The following is a 20,419-nucleotide window of genomic DNA, read 5'->3' on the forward strand; positions in this document are numbered from 1 at the left end:
GAAAAAAAGCCAATCTCAAAAGATTACATGCTGTGTGATTCCACTTATAGAACATTCTCAAAATGACAAAATTATAGAGCTGGGGAACAGGGTAGTGGTTGCCACAGGTTAGGAAGGGTGTAGAGATGGGATGCGAATGTATCACAGTAAATAACACAAGGGATATCTTTGTATTGATGGTACATTTCTGTTTCTGAATTGTGGCGGTAGTTACACAAATTCACACATGGTTAAACTGCATAGAAACACACACACACACACACACACAAATGAGTGCATGTAAAACTGATGAAATCGGAATAAGGTCTATGGATTGTGCCCAAGTCAACTTCCTGGTTTCAATATGGTACTATCCTTACGTAAGATGTTATCGTTGGGGTAAATTGGATGAAGGGTACATGAGAGCTCTGCTTCCTTGAAATCTTTTACGAATCCATATTATTTCAAAATAAAAAGTATAAACAAAACCATCACTAACCCTACTTCTTTTTTTAAACACTTGTATTTTTTAAAAAAATATTTGTATTGGTTTCAGCGAGAGAGGAAGGGAGAGGGAGAGAGAGATAGAGAAACATCAATGATGAGAGAGTCATTGATCAGCTGCCTCCTGCTGGGGGTGGAGCCCGCAACCCAGGCATGTGCCCTGACCAGGAACCGGAGATCTCCTGGATCATACAAGTCGAAGGTCAACCGCTGAGCCACGCCCATCCGGCTAACCCTACTTTTCTTCCCTTAAGAAAAGCTTCCCAAAAGAATTGTCCACATACCCCATGATGACTTACAAACTCTATGCCATTCTAATCACCCTTCAATACAATAACATACAGCAGAGTAAATTTTTGAAACATCAGCATTTAACCACTCCTTCTTCTTAAAAACCCTTTAAAGGCCTCCCAATGTGCTTAGAATAAAGTCCAATGTGTAATTAAAATAAAAATCCTGATGTGATGTAGCCCCTCTCCTGGTGTCATTCCACATCATCTGTGATGCTAAGCTCCAGTCACACTCAACTTCCCCACTTTCTTCCTAGTTCTAGAAATAGCCAAGCTTTCCAGCTTTAGTCTTCGCATAAATCATCATCTCTACAGAAAGCAGGGAAAGACAGTGGTTTCCAGTGTGACCTCCAAACTTTAAGTCACAGAACACTGACTTCTGCAGGCTTTGATAAGCAACTGAGCTGTTTCGCACTGAGGTAACTCTATGCAGTGTCTGCCTAGAGCTTATTTAAGACTGGTTTCAGATTTCCCAAGTAACACCAAGGATGACAGCTAATAAACAGCGTTACTTGATTGCTTGCAGTGGGCTTGGTCTCAAAGCGATCACCTGCGGAAAAGCCTAGGATCCAATTCACAACTGAGCCTTTAAATAGCTCAAGTTAAATAGAAAGGGGGGGGGGGGGTTGTATTCAAAGACAGACTGTTGCAGACCTGTATTCAACACTCTTTTTTCCTCCAGCCCACAAACACAAAGAATAAATCCTGCAGGGAGCTCCTGAAACCCGAGCTTGGAGCCCGTGCTCCACAAGATCCCGACCTTCTCCCGCGCCTGGGGCAGGGAAGTGGAGCAAGGGCACAGGTCTAGCACGAGGCACCTCGGAGAAGATGCAGCGCAGGCGGTGGGGGCGGACCACGGCGACTCACCTCGTGCTGGCTCTGCGGCCACCCTGGCACAGCGGCCGGGGTCTCCCCAGCGCGGGCCCGCACGCCAAGGAGAAGCCCCCGGGGAAACCTCTGCGGGCCCGTCCGCAGGCACTGCCCAGATAACGCAGCGCGGGCACCATCGCCGGCGCCCCCTCCTCTGCCTTAGCCCCAGCTTGGCCACCTGAGCTAGGCGCTCACCGCGGGGACGCCCTCTAGCCCCGCCTCCTACGCAGGGGCCAATGAGGCGCGCGCCTTCGCCCCACGTGGGAGCGGCGCCAGTGGCCAATGGGCGCGCGCGGCGGAGGGCGAAGGGCAGGCCGGCGCTGCCGTACACGCCCGGGACGCTCGCTCGCTCCCTTCCTGCTACGCCGTGAGTTGAGGAGCTAGGCCCGAGCGGGGCGGGACTAGGGTGGTGGTTACACTCGCCCTTTCCCTTCTCCCCTCGCTGGGCTTAACGGAAAACCGTCCCGCCGAGTCGCGCGTCTCTGACCTTCGCCGTCCAGCGGACTCGGGGCGGTGGGAGAAAATCTGGGATGATTACCGTGAAAACTCGTTCGCGCCGGCCCAGCGGCCTCGCTTCCGCCCGCTCGGCCCCGGCCCCGGCCCCGGCCCCGGCCCCGGCCCCGGCCCCGGCCCCGGCCCCGGCCCCGGCCCCGGCCCCGGCCCCGGCCAGCTCGAGGCGGGTTGCTGAGCACACGCGGTCTCGACCCCGGCCCCCGCCAAGCCGGGTGCCCACTGAAGGGGACGCGCCGACCGCCTTAGCCTTTGCTTCAGACCGAGGCTCTTTGTCACCGCAACTCCTGACGGCCTGCGGTCTTCTGGGCTTATTTTTGTGGGGCTCCTGGTGCGGTCATTCATTCGGTTATTTATCGGTCCTGTAAATATCGTCTGTATGAACCGGATCCCGCTCGGTCTCTGCCATCATTTAGGGATCTGTTTCCTTATCTTTAATACTGGGCCGAGATACAGCTTTAAATATGCTGTTGGGGCCTGGGAACACCGACTCACCTGTACAGGTCACATCTCCCCCGTTTCCTTGTCTGTAAAATGAGGGAGGTGGGCTATGTAATCTCTAAAATACCTGGCTACTCTAAAATTACGTGGTTATCACCGTGCCAGTTTAACACCCGTTCTCTGTGCTTAATGGCAGTTAAAATTGTTTTAGGGTCAGAACAGCTGAACCGAAAAATAGAATGATACAACTTCACTGCTGGAAGGACTTGACTTGCCCGTTTGGATTTGGTGTCAGGCGGCTTCGGGAAGTCATTCCACCTCTTGGCCTCAGAGACCCCCCCGCCCTCGCCCTCGTGAACTAGGTTCTTCAGTGTTAGCACAGTGACGTGCTCGGTAAATGCTTTTATTATGCTCAAATGGTTTTACCTCCTGGGTAGTTGTACATATTTTGCTTTATTTGTGAAAACAATGTAGAATGTTACCTGCTTGTTCCATCACAGTTTTTTTTTAAAGAGATGGTTATTTTTGAAATTTTAAAAAGTTTCGAGATAATTGTAGATTCCCATGCAGTTGTAAGAAACAATAGAAATTCTGTGCGCCATCTACTCAGTCTCCCTCAATGATAACATCTTGCGAAACTATAGTACATTACAACCAGGAAATTGACATTGACACAGTCCATGGATCTTATTTAGTTTTCCCCGCTTTTACATTTATGTGTGTATTTAATTCTGTATAGTCTTTATCACGTGTATAGGTTCTTGTATCCACCACCACAGTCAAGCAACAGCACAGTTTGGTCACAAGAATCCCTCCGTTGCCCTTTTATAACCACACTGCCCTATAGCAGGGCACCTCTTCCCCATCTGTTCTCCCTTTCTAAAATTTTTGTCACTTCAAGAATTTATATAAACAGAATTATACAGAATGTAACTTTTGGGAATTGGCTTTTTTCACTCAGCACAATCCCTTGAGATCTATCTCAATTGTTGCATGTACTGATGGTTCATTTCTTCTTATTGCCGAGAGTATTTCATGGTCCCACAGTATGGTTAACCATTCACCCACTGAAGGACATCAGAGTTGTTGCCAGTTTTTAGCTATTTTTCTAATAAAGCTGCTGTTAACATTAGTGTATAGCTTTTTTGTGTGTGAACCTGTTTTTGTTTCTCTGGGATAAATGCCCAAGAGTCCAGTTGCTGGGTCATATGATAAGCACACATTTAACTTTGTAAGAAACTGCCAAATTGCTTTTCCAAAGTGGCTGTACCTTTATACATTCCCACCAGCAATATTCAAGTGATCCAGTTTCTCCTGGTCACCAGCATTTGGTGGTGTCACTATTTTTTACTGTAATCATTCTGATAGGTATGTAGTGGAGATGGTTATTTTTTAGTTTGTACAGGATGTAGTTGATTTGTTACTAGATTGAATACAGAATTAAACCTTTTGAGGTCTGTGATCAGACTTTCATGGACCATAGTAACTTTTTTACTGTTGTGATTTTCAGCACTTTCTTCTTAGTTTAGAAAGAACTCCAATACCCATGCTCTTTTTATAATTTTTTTTCTGCTTACCCTCTCCCCTAGGATTGTACAATTTGTTTCAATTAAGTAATTTCGAATCAAGAGCTCACCTTACATTTATACACCATGTAGTATCTTTGGCTAGAGGCATTTGTGTTCATGATACTACCCTCAGCTGAGAGGTCTGGCCTTCTCTAAGTCACAAACATAATTGCATCTTTTAGAAACATCAGTTACAAATTTATGGCTCTAAGCCATGTTCTGATATAAGAAGTTTGTTTTTTAAAATGATTTTAATTCCTGAATTATTTACAACAGCAGTAACTTAGTGGTGGTTATTTTTAACTTGGTTTTAACTGGTTTCCTTTAATTCGTTAGAGTTAAATTCACAAATTCACCACTAGAGGTCTCCTCTTTCCCAATAGAAAGCATTCCCAGGCGTAGCTGCTTGAATTAATCAGAAATTGCTCAACTTAATTAGCAAAGTCACAGTTGAGAATATAAAAACCTACCGATTTATTTTACCTTTATTGCTAGATAAAAATTTGATTTTCATGTTTAAATTATTTTAACATAATACCCAGTATTTTTAGAGATCATAACTAAAGTAGTAAATTTGGCCTTTTCTTTAAGTTGAATTATAAGATGGGCCAAAATAAATCAAGTAAAAGAACTTCAGTTTCCACAGACCATTCAAGTTTACCTGCTTAATAGGAGTTTCTCTGGTTTTACTTTTCTCCATGGAAATATATCAATCACTGAAGACTATTAGCAAATATTTATTAAATTCTTGCATTAGGGGTATGGCACTATGCTAGGTGCTAAGCAAAATGAAAATGAAAAAGATGTGACCTTTGCTCTTCCCTTTGCTCTGCATACTCTTCCTTTTTCTGCCTAACTGGAAACTTTTCATCACCCTTTAAGAGCCACCCCAAAGAAAACTAGTGTGAAGCCTTCCCTCACTCCTTTAGGCTCTGACAGAACCTTCTCACACCGCCGCTAAGACACCATGTTGCGTGTTATCTGTCTGTCTTCCGCCGCCTTCATTGGACTGTACATCCTGTGAGGACGGCAACCATGCCTTTGCCTCCTGTTTTGTTTGGTTTTTCTATCTTTCCATTGTATCTCTTGCACTAGGTATAGCAGACATTCAATAAATATTTATTGAGCGCATGAATAGATGGGTGGATGAAGATCGCATCCGAATAAGGTCTTGAAGTTGGGTAAGATTTCCACAGGCAGGATTGGGTGGGCGGGGAGGGGTGGCAAATAGAGGGCACAGCCTGAGTTGAAGCTGGAAAGCCCAGATTTATAAGTGAGGTTGGCAGCCAGCGGACTTATTAGAGGTGGGCACAGATGGAGGGAGCTTTAACAAAAAGCTGGAAAGGTCTAAGAATGTGAGAGTGATAGCAGGGTTGGGGCAGGAAAGTTTGCAGTAATGAAGGCAGTGTGATGGTGGGCAGGGGAGGAAGAGGGTAGGTGATTCTAGGTTCTGTCCGCAGATCTCCTCTCTCACTGGTCCACAACCTCAACATCTCAATCTCTTCCTCGGCTCTGAGGTGGTTCCCACTCAGGCCTCTTTCCAGTCCCCTTTTCCCCCCTGAGTTGCAGAACCATCCTATGACTAAGGAAAGAGCCCTGGACTGGTAGCAGCCAGAACTAGGTTCAAGTTTCAGCACTGCCACCAATTAGCCGTGAAACATTGGGCAAGTCCTTTTAAACACGTGCATTTATTAAAACCCCACCTTGTTCTGGAAAGGATGTAGGGTGTCAGCAAGTTACTTAATATCAGGGCTTCAGTTTCCTCATCTCTAAATGAGAGGTTTAGTCGAGGTGGTTTGAGTTTCTTCCAGCTCTACCATTTTGTGACTCTGTTTCTAATCATTTGTTGGTCATCTCCTCTTAGTAGTTCTGCCAACACTTCATATTTAGAATATGAAAAACTGGGGAGTAAAAAAACCCAAACCCACAACCCTGTCCTCTCACATTGATTTCTTAATGGCATCATTATCTGACCAGTGACTCAGGAGCAAAACTTAGTGTCATCTTCAGTTTCTCTGGCCCTTGCCCCTACATCTCATTTACTGAGTCATGTGGAATCCATTCTGTAATGTCATTCCCGTTCTCCCCCGACTCGGCCCTTTCCCATGGCCACATGTAGTTGAAACCCTTGTTAGCCGTCTTTTCTGTCCTGTCCTGGTGTACTTGATCTTGATGTTGCTGTCTGAGTAATATTCCTGAAGCGTATCTCTAACAATGCCAGTGCTCTGGGCTAAAACCTGCAGAGGACAGTCCAAATTCCCTGGCTGGTTATGCCAGACCCTTTCTGATGTGACTGTGTAAATTGTCTGTCTCCTCTTCTCATTACCCCCATATGCTAACCAAACTGAAGTACATCATGCCTTAAATGTCCCTGCCTCAGCTAATCCCCTGGATTATTAAAATCCTGGTCTGTTGTTATTTTTACTCTTTTGAAGTATTTCTCAGGTTCTATATTTTAACTACTTAGTAACTTGTTTTAGCTCACTCCACTCTGCCTTAACTTGTTATTTCCTCAAAGGCAGAGACCGAGTTTCATTTATCATTGTTTCCCTTCATACCTGGCACACTACTAGAGAAACTTGAGTTGACATAAATCAGATTGAGACCCAATTCCAAAATCACTTTCTAAACTCGTGGTTATACATTTTTACAGCTGGAAATCATCTGAACACATCATCTCATTTTACAAATGAGAAAGCCAAGGGTCAGAGAGGTGAAATTACTTACCCAGTCTTTCCCAGCTGCCCTTCCACAGTTCTTTGCACTGCTCTGGCGACACTATTTGCAGCCTTGTCATAAGAAGATCTGTTGCCATGTCATCTTTTCCTTCCTGGATGTAAGTGTGTTGACTTCGACACATTGCTCTCTAGGTGGTTTTAGTTTTCCATTTTGATACTGGAAATGTAGATTGGGAGTGGGGCTAGTTTCAATAAATTTGTAGGTGCATTTCCTGAATGAACACCAGGTGGCAACAGTGCAGACACCAGTTGAGGGTAGAACAATGGAATTTAATGTCAAGGCTGGAAGGAACCATAGAGCTTGTTTTTTTTCAGTAAAAGAAAGTGGGAAACTGAGACAGGAGTGACTTGTTCAGTAGCTATGGAGAGGCAAGTGAATCATCAGCTTTACTGGCACAAGAGCATTGACTTTCAAGTTGTGAAGTGACTATACGTATGTGACTCTGATTGCCAGCTGATGATCTAATATTAATACTGTTTTATGTGTCTAGATCAAAAGATGCTGTTTGGAAAAATTTCCTGGCAGTTGTGTGGCTTAAAGAAACTCCCATGGTCATGTGACTCGAGATACTTCTGGGGCTGGTTGAATGCAGTGTTTAATAAGTAAGTTACTCTGCCTGGCCGGGCGTGGCTCAGAGGTTGAGCATTGACCTAGGATCTAGGAGATTGCAGTTCGATTCCCGGTCAGGGCACATGCCCAGGTTGCGGGCTGGATCCCCATTCAGGGGCGTGCAGGAGGCAGCTGATCAATGACTCTCATCATTGATGTTTCTAGCCCTCTCTATGAAATCAATAAAGACTTTTTTTTTTTTTTTTAAAGTAAGTTACTCTAATTAAAGTGAAGAAACGTGGAGATTATTAAAGTTAAATGAATTCCCAATAGCTATTTGGTTATTTCTTGTATTTCAAGTGGGGTTTTTTGGTACAGTATGTGCAGTATTAGCCTCATTTTGTTTAAAGACAAATAAAATATATACACAAGCACTGAATAAAGACCAAATATAGATTTAAAAATATAAACGTGACTGGGTTGCAGGATTTCAGTGATTTTTATTTTATTTGGTTTTTCCATGCCTTTCAAATTTTCTAAAATGAGTACTGCTTTTATAATCAGAAAAGCTTAGTAATTATAATTTTAGAATATCTTATTTTTTTGGCTTCTTAAGGGATGTAGTTAGCCTTTTGAATACTATCAAGGGAACTCAAATATTGTTTTTTATTGATTTCAGAGAGAGGAAGGGGGAGAGAGAGAGAGAGAGAAACATCAATGATGAGTCATTGATCGGCTGCCTCCTGCACACACCTCCTACTGGGGGTGAAGCCCGCAACCGGGGCATATGCCCTGACCGGGAATCGAACCACAATCTCCTGGATCATAGTTCGATGCTCAACCACTGAGCAACACTGGCCGGGTAGAACTCAAGTTTTTAAAAAGTTAATGATTGGCATGCTTAGAAGCCTCATTTTTAAGTTGGTGAAACTAACCCCATTGCTTAATATAGCATTATCACCACTAACTAGAGAAAAAGGCATATAGAAATTAATAAATATCACTTAAGATTAATTTGAACATAGATCCAAAATTATTCCCTCTTTAATCTTTTATCATTAATAAAAACAATAACCAAATGTATCATTCTTTGGATACATAGTTATTGAGTACCTCCTAGTGTCAAGCACTGTGCTGCCTATGAATCAATGAAGACTCACGTCTGCCTGATAAACTCATATAAAAATAATACACTTTGACAGAGTACACTTGGAAACAAAAATAAAAGCAGGAAAGGTAGCAGGTAGAGCTATCGTATGTTTTTTTACATGGAGCTCACTAATATACTTGTCTTTCTCAGTCATTTGGAAGGAAAAGTTGTTGCTATTCTGTGTTTATGTTGGTGAATACGGTTAAGCTAATGACTATAGTAAAAGCTGTTTTTGTTCTTTTTCCAACAGAGTAGACCATGAACGCATCAGGGAGGTTGGCCCCGAAAGGGCGGCCTCTGAGTGGTTGCTTCGCTGTGGGGCCATGGTACGCTACCATGGCCAGGAGAGGTGGCAGAAGGACTACAACAACCTCCCAACAGGCCCTCTGGACAAATACAAGATCCAGGCCATTGATGCCACTGACTCTTGTATCATGAACATTGGATTTGATCACATGGGTAACTACCCTATCATTTGCTTATGAAAAATGCAGGTGATTTATAGTGAGGGACATTTTGTTGCAGTTAAATATTATAATCATAGATGTGTCCTTTTTGCCTTTTCAGTTTAATCCAGTTTGTTTATTCCTACTTTTTTTTTTTAATTAGAGGTTACAAACTCCTTCCTCTCCTTTCTCCCCTTAGTAAGCTTGTCTCTACATGATTTTATTCTGTGGTTTATTTACTTAAAATTGAAGCCTGTTTGTCAAACTGTCTTTGTCAAACTTTTGTCATTGAGAAATCCTCAGTGATATAGGAATAATTATATCCACATATTCTTCTGCTTGGGTGGACATTTCTTTCCTCCAATGCATGTATGTCTGACTGCAAAATGGTCCTATGAGCACAACCTGTATAGTGAATAGCTTGTATGGTTAATAAGATGATTAATCGTTCCTGTTTTCCTGGGACTGAGAGGTTTCCCAGGAGATAGGACTTTCAATCCTAAAATCCGAACCGTCCTGGGAAAACTAGGATAGTTGGTTATTTTAATGCTAAAGCAGATTCTTAAACTGCACTTTTTCCCCCAGAGGGCCTACAGTATGTTGAAAAAATAAGGCTATGCAAGTGTCATTATATTGAGGATGACTGTTTGGAGAGAATTAGTCAACTTGAAAATTTACAAAAAAGCTTGTTGGAAATGGAAATAATTTCATGTGGGAATGTCACAGACAAAGGCATCATTGCTTTGCATCATTTAAGGTAGGTGGTAGTGCCAAAGTGGAAACTTCATAATGATGTTAAAGTGAAAAATCAGAATTTAAAACTGTTGAGGGGTGGTATCTTGTTTTAATTCTGAAAAATATAAGAAAATGACTTTAGCCTGGCCAGGCATGGCTCAGAGGTTGAGCATTGACCTAGGATCCAGAAGATCATAGTTCGATTCCCAGTCAGGGCACATGCCCAGGTTGCGGGCTTGATCCCCAGTGGGGGGTGTGCAGGAGGCAGCCGACCAATGACTCTCTCATCATTGATGTCCCCCCCCCGAAATCAATAAAGATATATTTTTTAAAAAAGGGAAGAAAATGACTTTACTTTCATCTGTAATACTTTAAAACAGTTGAAATTATCAACCTTAATACATTATGGTTTTATTGCATTTTTTAGGGGGCATCTTTTTAAAAAATTAAATCTACCTAAAGCACCTAGCATGGTGCTTGCTACAGTAAGCTCTCAATAAACATTAGCTATCATGCTTCCTCTCCATCGTTTAAATTAATTTCCACCACGTTCTGCCAATAACCTATACAGGAAGCTGGAGAAATTTTAAACATTAGAACCAAAAATACTAGATTGATTGTTTCTTACATTAGTTGAGGCTTAAGGCTTCATCTTGAGTTCCTTTAAGAACTTTCGTAATTTATTTCCCTTTCTAGATTAAGGCTCATATTTTCTCTCTCTCATGCAAAAGTGTCATATGCCGTAATATACATATAGTATTTGGAAAGATTCAGCTAGAATTATCGATGTAATTCGGAACTATGTACACATTCTGTGTGTAATTTTTTTTCTAAAAATCGGTAAGTTGAGGTTAGTTTCAATGCTGTAAGAGTGAAGGCCAAACTGAAGTAGCTTCTTTTCTTTCTCTTTGTGCAGAAACCTCAAGTATTTGTTGTTGTGCGACCTTCCTGGAGTAAGAGATCAAGCGCACCTTGTCCAGGTCTTTAAGGCATTGCTGCCTGCTCTGGAGCTGAAATTGGACTTGAAGCGAAACAGTGATAATGAATAAGTGCTGTGTTCAATATAAAGTGTCGTTTAAAATTGTTGATCCTAAACAGCAACAAGTAGTATGTAATCATCAATAGAACTATAAGGATATCATATCATGATCTTTTAAAAGCAGAAAATCCATCATGTAGAAAATAGATATTCAGACGAGACTTACTAAAATCACTAAACTGGCAGTGATGCAAACCAGGTGACATTTTAATTATAATACTCTCCTCATTTTATATAGATATCTATATACATATCTCTTGATGTAGATACTTAGAGTTCTTTAAAGTGATTTAAATGTGCAACACATATCCTTTATTGTATTTTAACAGTAATTTATGTTGCATTTTACTTTAAAGTTATTGAAGCATGTTACTATAAATGTACAATTATGAAAAATTGAAAGATAAATTTCAGATTAATTGATGAGGTCAATTACGTCTAGTCAGTGATTGTTGGGGCATTCACGTTGCCTCCCAGGATTTGTATGCCTGTCTCATGATCCTGCATTCCTGTGTTTTTTACAACATACACCCTTTCTCTGAATGAGTATTTTCTGGCTAATTTGTCTATTTGCTAAACTTAGTCTGGTGTTTTATTAAAAGTAGGTGTAAATACTTGGTTGAATTCAAATAGTTGTGCTGATTGCAGTATAACAGAGGAAACAGTCATGAAGACCAGCACTTTTTGCCTAAATTAAAAAATTGCTTTAAACAGAAAATTTTAACATGCCAATTAGAAACTGATTTTTATTCTCCCATATATGTTGGATACTATTTCCTGTGAGCTCAAGAGACATCATGAAGAAGTATAAGCACAAAATTCATTTTATATCTAGAAAACAGTGATAAAGAATATCATTAAATAGATAAAAACATATATTTTTACCTGCTTGAAGTGGCCCTGATTCAATTATTGTTAGTTATATGCCAACTTGTTTGTGGATTTCTATACATTTTGTTTGAATATAACTTTGGAAATAATTGCAAAATAAACACTTTCTATGATACAGCATTCAGGTAGAAAAATCAATTTTAATTGTATTTAGATTTAGAAACCAGTTTAGGTAAATAACACATACCATAAATGATATACTGCTTACTAATATAATTGCCACTGTGGTTTTAAAAAAATCAGAAAATAGTACATTTTTTAAAAAGATGATATAGAACAGTCTCATGCGAAACAGTGATGATCCCATGTGAAGAAAGAACTGTAAATATGATTAAGCGTACATTTCATAGAACTCATTAGAAAAAATAAGCACTTTTGTCCCAAGTTTGATTACTGTGTAATGAGGCAACTGATTCACCACAGTTTAGCCTGGAGCTATTTTTCTATTCTGAATGCTTTTCTGTAAAACTATTAGATGAATTAGGCAGTTATAGTCATCTGCCTTGTCAAGTGCATTGTTTTGGGTTAAGGAAAAGAAGAAAAACACAAAATGTAAACTATTTACAGAAGCTGGATATCCTCCTTTGTCATTTGAATCAAGACTACATAACAAGAATTAGATAATACTGGGATTAGTAGTCAGTTTACTATCAGCTCTATGCAAGAAGCTACATACATCAGGAAGACTTTGGATATCATTAAACTAGCTGGGGTAACCAAAATGATTGAACAGTTACCAGAATTTGACGGATTACTTAGCTGTATGTGGATAAGGTCGAATGCTCTCATGAACAAAATTAACATAGCAGTAAACAGGGTCCAGAAGAAATGTTCCAAAGATACAGTAAAATACAACTTTCCAAAACCGTGGCTGAGAACTGCTAGAAAATAGTAGCAGCACATCAACCAAAAATGGCTTTGAGTTATAAGAAACAGACATGACCTTTACATCGCCCTTGTGTCCTGGTGGCAGGGATGAAAAGGCTGTTTGCATAGGAGCAACAGGCCAAATCAAAGCTAACTATGTCATCATTTAAGTATCACTGCAAAGCTAGGAATCCTCAATAATATCATTTTGGACTACATTTTTATTATTAATTGTTAGCACAGTATACACAAACACATATACAGGGTGGGGCAAAAGTAGGTTTACAGTTATGAGTACGGGAAACTCAGTTTATTCTTATATTATGACTTATTATTGTATTACTTTCCATATGAACAACTTTTGCCCCCCTCCCAACACACACACATGATATTTCAGGGAAAACATCAGTTTACAACCTAATGTCTTTCATGACCCAAGTAAAAGCTCACAAGCAATTTCTTCCAAAACCCAGATCACTACAGTCCTGCCTGTAGATCTGTCTCGAAGTCTGAGGCTGAGCTGGAGAGAATGAAGTTCTAAATACTTTTAGGCTGGCACGCTCAGTTCCTGCTAAGCCTGTAAGTTTTGTTCTACCCTTGATCACTTTGGTCAGCTGCCAATCTTCATGCCATTGTTCGCAAGGAGAATTGAGTGAACAAATGTAGATGGAGTACAGTAAATCTATCTTGCCTGAAAAAGTGACTAAGATGCAGCCTTTACTAAAGGTAAAGACAAAAGTATATGTGAGAAATGTCTATAAACATATCATTAAGTATATAAGCATCTAAGTCTTTTTACAATAATCCATGATTTTAAATATTTTGAACAACTTAAATATTCCAAAAAATGTTTTAAAATGTAAAAACCAAGAGATAGAGCAAGCATGAAATGGAATTTTAAATATTTTGATTTCAAGAACTAAAACTCGCCTTAAATATGATGTTGAAACAATCTGAAAAGGTAGGAGATAAGACTCAAGGCAACAGAGATCCAAGGAAATACATATGGGTGTTTTGTAATCCATTTTTAACTTGTTGCATATGGTAAATTGAGGCATAAATCTCTTTTACTTGTCTAATTTTGCCAGAGGAATGGGCAGTGGATACCATTTATATATCTGTCCGTAAGTTCAGCTACTTAGATACAAAAACACAAGTGGAAATCCAAACGAGTTTTTCCTTTTTGTTCTGGATACCATCATCGAGCATGGAAGACTGCTTCTGGAATTTCCCTTCAGATCTTGACAAGCGGTCTCCCCCAGTTAGTTACTTATGTTTTCTCAAAATTGTGATGGTTTTCAATCAAATGTATGTTTTATTTTCTTGGAGTTATGATCAGTTCTTTTCTTATCATCAATCTCTAAGCCCTTAAATGTTTGGGAAATGGTAGTTCAGTTTCTTGGTATTATAATAGTACCTCTTACTATCCAATGCTGGAAGGATGCTGCTGCTAGTCAGCTGAGGTAGGTACTGCAACTGAAAATACAAAACGCAGAATTAGGTTCGATGCCATGCACTTTTTTCACTATTGATAACGCATCACAAAAGAGGTAAATAAGTACAATTTTCAGCACAGAAATACTTTCTCTGCAGAGAATCCAGAACTTGAGAAAGGACGAAATGTTTAAATTTGGTCTCTACTTTTCCTTTTAGAGGTTTATTTCATATTAAAAAGAAAAACATGCCCACTAAAGAAAATTTAGGAAATACAAAAAACGAAAAATCTACATGTTAACATTGGAAAAAAGCATATATGCACAGGACCAAGCATATATTCACAGGACCTTAGGGATCATTTAAGCCAATGCCTTGTGTTATAGCAAAGAAAACTGATGCCTGGAGCACTTCGGCGATTTGCCCACTTACTCCTTAGTTAAAAAGACTAAACTCCCTTCATGCTGCCAAAAAATGTTTGAATTTATTGTAAATGTCAAGTGAAAGTAAGAGCACACATATATTTTTTGTATTGTACTATATGGCCTTAGATATCTAAAAAGCAGGTACTTTTTATTACTTTTAAATAAAACAGTTGAGCCCTTCAGTACTTACAAGCAATACACAAATTAGTGGGATTCCCATATTGTTTCAAGTAAAAATATTTCCACCAAGACCTTTTACTCTTGGAACACAAAGAAACAGCAAGATAAGGGGTAACTCTGGGGAGAAAGTCTATTACCAGCCTGTTTTGCTACCTGGATCACATATGATAGGGAATAAAAGCATTCTGAATAGTGCAACTCTGGTCTATCTCAGGGCCCTGGAGTTCATGCAGTACCTGTTCCTAATGGCCTGTACACCCTCTTCCCTCCTCCAAGCCTCACGCACACCACCAGACACCGCTCAGTGTGCTATGCGGTGGAGGCTGCAAAAGGAAAGTTTAAGGCAAGATCATATAGCTTAAGGAGTATCTAGACAGTTCCAGTTACCAGGGGCAGCCAGCTCATCTTAGTTGTGGTTCCAACTACAGTCCATTCTAAATTATTACAGCTTTCAGCTTATGACAAGACACTTAATGTAAGGCCACTCTGCCAGTTTACACCAATTATGATTCTGCACAGGCTCCCAGTGTACAGTTTGGGTGCTATTCTTTGGTTCCATGTACTGTTCTGCTGCTGACACTGAAGGCACTCATCACTGCATTTGCCTGAGCCAACTCTGACAAAGGACCAGGATGGAAAACAGTTCCTTTTGGGGATAAGCCTGGAATGTCAATTAATACTGAAGGTAAACAAGATGACAGAGAGCTGCCTGGGATAAATCTGGTTTCATTTTCCAAAGCACAAGAGGCATGCTCAGCTAGACTCACACCCAGGCACCTGGCTGAAACCTGTGCTCATGCATGCCCCAAACCCTGGCCCGCGTGGCAGCTGGGAACTGCAGGGCAAGGACACCTATAGGAGTCAGGGAGAAGGGACCTTAGGAGGCTGCTGCCTCTGGGGCCCTAGTTGGTAAATCATGCGACCAGTGTCCTGGGGCTGGAAGGAGGTGCTGGAGCTGCAAGCAACAATTCCCACCCCAAATATAGGTTCAGACTCTTTAACCAGGTGGCAGGTATGAGGTCATTTGCAGCTGCAACCTTGGATGCTTTTGTAAAGCAGTGCCCCATTTTTACCCCAGGAAGGTGCTTTCGGTTCTGTCTCAGAGTCTTCTTTGTTGGTTTGTCGTGATCTTTTGCCAAATCCCCTATTTCTCTGATGCTGTCAAAATATGGGTGCTGCAACAGCTGTTCACACGTCAGTCTCTCAGCAGGATTCATGTGAAGACAGCCCTAGAAGAAGAGAAGATTCCATCTTCTTACTCTTGAAAAATAATACTAACTTATTAATATCATTTTTTTCTTCTTTATAAGATTAAACTTACAGTTTAATTGGTTGGTAACAAGAGGTGGGGGGAGGGTAGAGAGAAAAAAACAATCATGATTTTAGTTCCTTCCATGATCATTCCTAAATGGGTAACCACATAATAGTTTCTAGAAATAGTAACAAAAAATAATTTTCACCACTTTATTCTCTTCTTGAGGCAGTTGGTGCTCTGCCCTGAGAGAGGGGGATACAGTTCATCTCAGTGTCCACTTAGCTTGTTTGGTCCCTTCCATATACTTTGTAAAAACTAGGTGTTTTTGTTTTTTTTTAAATCTATTTAACAAACAATACCTACATATGGTAAAAATAAAATGCCTACAAGATTCAGCAAAGCCTCTCTACCACTCTAGTTCTTCCATTCCCCCTTCTAAAATCAGATTTATTTTTGTATAGTCTTTTTTTTTTTAATATGTCATTATTGGTTTCAGAGAGAAGAAGAGAGAGAGAGAGAAACATCAATGATGAGAGAGTCATTGACTAGCTGCCTCCTGCACGCCCCTGACTGGGGATCCAGCCTGCAACCTGGGCACGTGCCCTGACTGGGAATCGAACCTCGATCTCATGGATCCTAGGCTGATGCTCAACTGCTGAGCCACGCCCAGCTGGGCTATTTTTGTATATTCTTTCAGAAATAGTCTATGCATTACAAGCACGTGTCTGCATGGAAGGAGGTATAATATACACCCCTTTACATTACACCATTCTTTTTTTTTCTTTTTAATATATTGATTTCAGAGAGAGGAAGGGAGAGAGAGAAACATCAATGATGAGAGTCATTGATCAGCTGCCTCCTGCACCCCCCCAACTGGGGATCAAGCCTGCAACCCAGGCATGTGCCCTGACCGAACCATGATCTCCTACATCCTAGGTCGATGCTTACATCATTCTTAATTATTTGCTTTGCCAGTAAGTAGGCCGTAGGCTCATAATTGTATGATAGTCAGTTAGACAGACATGAGCAGAGCAAGGATGATGGGTGAAGTACAGAAGGTCACGAGGATGGAAAGCCCAGGTGCCTAGCCAAGGACAATTATAGGGTGGGACCTCGCCCCCAGGGTGGCCTTTCCTCCTCTAGCATATCGGTCAAGCGGTTTGGACCCCCTGACCTTCCCTCCCTAGAGATAACATCCTAGGCCTCAGTTGTGTTTCAGCTCCAGGCCCAGAAGAGCAACAAAACCAGCCACAGCTGACCTCAGGACCAGCTTGAAGGACATAACTGTGATCTCTTTCCTCCCTGCATCTTGTCCTCTGGCCTTGGGGTTGTCTCTCTGGTTCTTTCTTTGTCTCCTCCCCCCCCCCCCCCCCCCCCCGCAGATTGCCGCACTGTGTGGGCACAGGTCCAGCATTTAAAAGCCGTTAGGGCACTAGCCGCTAGAAGACGCCAGTGACGGGTCATGGGCTGGAGAAGTTTGCACTAGGCACCCGCCAACTGCAAGGCAAAGCCCACGCACCCAGGAACACTGTAAAATCACATGAGGCCCTTCCCCTCCGCTTTCCCGGGTCAGGTTACTCGTTCCAATGGAGAGAGAGAGGGAAAGATCCTCGCCCTTTGGCTGGAAGGAAGTTCTTTTCTTCCCTTTCTCTTCCTTCCTTTGTGTCGAGTTAAATTCAGGCTGGCTGAATTTGACCTTTTTGAAATTCTCAAGGTGGAGCTAAGGGTTAAGTGGGGAGAGACCCTAGACTATAGATAAGGGTCCAAATAACCAAGGACAGGAAAAGAAAAACAGATGGCTGCCTTTTAACTTTGGCTTTTCAATTGGAATTGCTTTATGAGGGTCTGAACAGAGACTTTTGCTGGATAAATGAGAGCCTAAACTCATGTGGATGGAAAATAAGGGACACCTGGCATTTTCTAATCTTCCTAGAGAAGGCCAAGAGGATTTGTACTCAGGGCCCGAGGTGGTGTCTCCATCTCTGGCCAGCTAACATGCATAGGTCACTAGGAATCTTCTCTGGTCCCTGAGACCAACTTCTATGAGAGCCTCAGGGATAACTTAACAGGGGCTCTCCCTTCCCTTCGAGAGGTGGCTGCTGCTCTCTCTCCCAGGCCTCTTAAAGGACCAGTGCTTTTGGGAACATGAAAGGAAGGGCAACACAGCCCAAGTACCAAAGACGAGACTTGTGGGACCAGTTTTCTAGGTACCCCTTGTAAGAAGAGATACCACAGGGGGACCTCCGATGGCTGGCTAAGTCTGGAGGCAGACGGCAGGGACGCCTTGCTTGGGACTGGTTTCGTGTACAGCGGAGGCCACCTGTCTGAGCGGAGTGAGTCCATCGTTACAGTGCCCAGCCATCGCTGCAACCGCTGGTAAGTCTGCCCTCAGGACACAGGGTAAAACTACGTCTGGGTGGCACCCAGATGGCAGGATATCCCTGTGGAGTGGAGTCCATCTTCCCCATGACTGGCCATCACGAGGACCGCTGGTAAGCCTGCTGTCAGGGCACGGGCATTTCCACACCCTGGGTATTTCCAGGGTGAGAGGGAACCCGTGATACTGTGGTACTCAGACCACAGGACAACGACCCAGGACAGCCCAGAGACTAGCAGGGACACCTCTAACGCTCGGCTGGGAATTTATCTGTCTCTGTAGATGGAAAACCAGTCCACAGTGTTTCGAGATACCCCTTTGAGTGAAACTTGACCAGGTCCCTCAAACTTCTTTTGCAACATAGCCTGGCCCCACTATAAAGTGGGCAATGGAGAGGTCTGGCCAGTTAATGGCACCATGAAGTTTAATACTATCCTCAGTTAGACCTGTTTTGCCATTTCCAAGGGAAGTGGAAGGAGGATGAGGCCTCCTTACATCAATGTCTTTTCCATATATGCAAGCTCTCAGAAACGACCCTCGGCTACCTGTAAAAACACACCCGGATGGAAAGAAACATTCCAAAGAAAGGATGAATGAATTCGTTAGTCCTTTGCCAACATTTGCCAATCCTTGAGGAATTAAAAATGACTGTCCTTGTTTTACAAATAAAGTCTTTACAGGGCCAGAGGTGTGGCTCCAGAATATCAAAGTCCACTAAATCCTTTTACCTTCCCAACGCACACCCCCCCCCTTCCCTCAAAATGCTTATAGATGATTGGCTTTATGAAACCAAAGTCCTAGGACCTTTGAAACGCAAACACCTGGTCAAAAGCTCTTATCTAGGTCACCTTTTAAAATGCAAGTTTCTGGGAAGTAACCCTTAATGAAGGGAAAAAGTCTTAGCCATTGAAGTAAATCAATGTAATTTATTTCAACTGTGTATTCCTTTTTAAATTTGTGAATTTTTAATTAAAGTTTTTGAATATCTAGATATTTTGAAATAACATGAAACACTGAATCACTGATTGCTAGACAAGTCTTGGGTTCATCTGCTTTTGGCTTTTTATTGGGGAAAGCCTACAAAGTGGATTTGGCGATGTTGATGTAATTAATGTCTTGTGCTTTGTTGAAGGTGTTTCTTAAAACTGAGGGTGTGTTTAAAATGTCATAAAAGTCAATCTAAAGAATGCTAATTGTTAACTTTATAGTGGTCACTAAAAATCAAAAGTTTTTAAGAGTTAAGAATTTTAATTAATTAGAAAAAAATTATATGGTTTTGGTAATAGAAGGTACAAGATATGGAAAGATATTTTAAAGGAAAAAGAAAGTGAGTTCTAAAGCTGGTTATTTCTCAATAGGTAAAAAAGATTTGTGAAAGTTATAGAAGTTTGTAAAAGAGAAATGTTAAAAGGAAACTGTGTAAGTGAGACAGGCCAGTGAGCCAGGACAAGCAGAATAGGAAAACAGAGACATAGTACCAAGGTTGCTGAACCCAAGCCCGGTCTGACCCCACTGGACTAACACCCAGTGCTGTTCCCACCACCTATAACAACTGGATAGATTAAATCTCATGACCCTATATCCCAAGGAACTGTGTCACTTTTTAAATTACATTATAAATGCATCAGTAAAGGTATTAAATACTTTTTGAAATGGGTGGGACATTGATAGTAACTTGCAAATATTTTAATTGGTACCTCGTTTACATAAAACCTATATATTTCTGAAAATATGTAAGTATATAAAGTTTTAAAATCAAAATCTACTTCAAGTACGCTAGGAAGTTGGCTCTTTAAAAGGATCCTATGGCTAAACATTTTTTGAAGAAAAGGATCCTTTTTTAAAACAAACACCACTTCTCTGCAATTTCTATTTTGTGTAAATTTATAAGTCAAATACAATGTTATGTTTATTTAAAGTGAAAAACATGCCCCAGCCAGTGTGGCTCAGCTGGCTGGTGTCACCCTGTGTACTGAAAGGCTGCTGGTTCGATTCCTGGTCAGCGCACATGGCGGGGTTGCAGGCTCGATCCCCACTAGGGGGCGCGCAGGAGGCAGCCAACTTATGTTTCCTCTCACATAGATGTTTCTCTCCACCCCCCCAAAAAAAATCAATAAAAAAATTCTCTAAAGTGAAAAACACTTACAGATGTTTGTACTATAATAGAATA

General features: G+C 41.4%; 3 protein-coding genes across 10 annotated transcripts in view; 1 reads left to right on the plus strand and 2 right to left on the minus strand.

Moving 5' to 3' along the window:
* The window catches only part of L2HGDH (L-2-hydroxyglutarate dehydrogenase), a 32,333-nt gene extending 30,473 nt beyond the window's left edge, over positions 1-1,860 (minus strand). For 3 of the 6 annotated variants that reach the window (XM_081160147.1, XM_081160148.1, XM_081160144.1), the window contains exon 1: positions 1,641-1,860. Coding sequence is in view for 4 of the 6 variants with exons in the window: in XM_081160144.1 (XP_081016270.1) it covers positions 1,641-1,780 (140 nt within the window). In the remaining 2 variants the exon portion in view is untranslated. The remainder of the gene's footprint in view (positions 1-1,640) is intronic. The other 3 variants (XM_081160146.1, XM_081160145.1, XM_081160143.1) reach the window with 2 other exon arrangements.
* Positions 1,861-1,879: 19 nt separating this feature from the next.
* Positions 1,880-11,830, plus strand: DMAC2L (distal membrane arm assembly component 2 like; the record flags this gene model as incomplete). The annotated part of the gene is given in 6 exon segments (XM_081160208.1): positions 1,880-1,975; positions 1,977-2,010; positions 7,392-7,503; positions 8,851-9,059; positions 9,632-9,803; positions 10,698-11,830. Coding segments are annotated over 6 exon segments (756 nt in total). The 3' UTR covers positions 10,831-11,830.
* Positions 11,812-20,419, minus strand: part of CDKL1 (cyclin dependent kinase like 1) — a 51,276-nt gene continuing 42,668 nt past the window's right edge. For 2 of the 3 annotated variants that reach the window (XM_081160183.1, XM_081160185.1), the window contains 2 exons: positions 15,691-15,846; positions 11,834-14,054 (listed from right to left, as the gene is read on the minus strand). In XM_081160183.1, the coding sequence (XP_081016309.1) occupies positions 13,947-14,054; positions 15,691-15,846 (264 nt within the window). In that variant the 3' untranslated portion in view covers positions 11,834-13,946. Of the gene's footprint in view, positions 14,055-15,690; positions 15,847-20,419 lie in introns of all 3 variants that reach the window. The other variant, XM_081160184.1, reaches the window with a different exon arrangement.

Source organism: Miniopterus schreibersii, assembly GCF_964146895.1.
Source record: "Miniopterus schreibersii genome assembly, chromosome: 1".
In the NCBI taxonomy this organism is placed as follows: domain Eukaryota; kingdom Metazoa; phylum Chordata; class Mammalia; order Chiroptera; family Miniopteridae; genus Miniopterus; species Miniopterus schreibersii.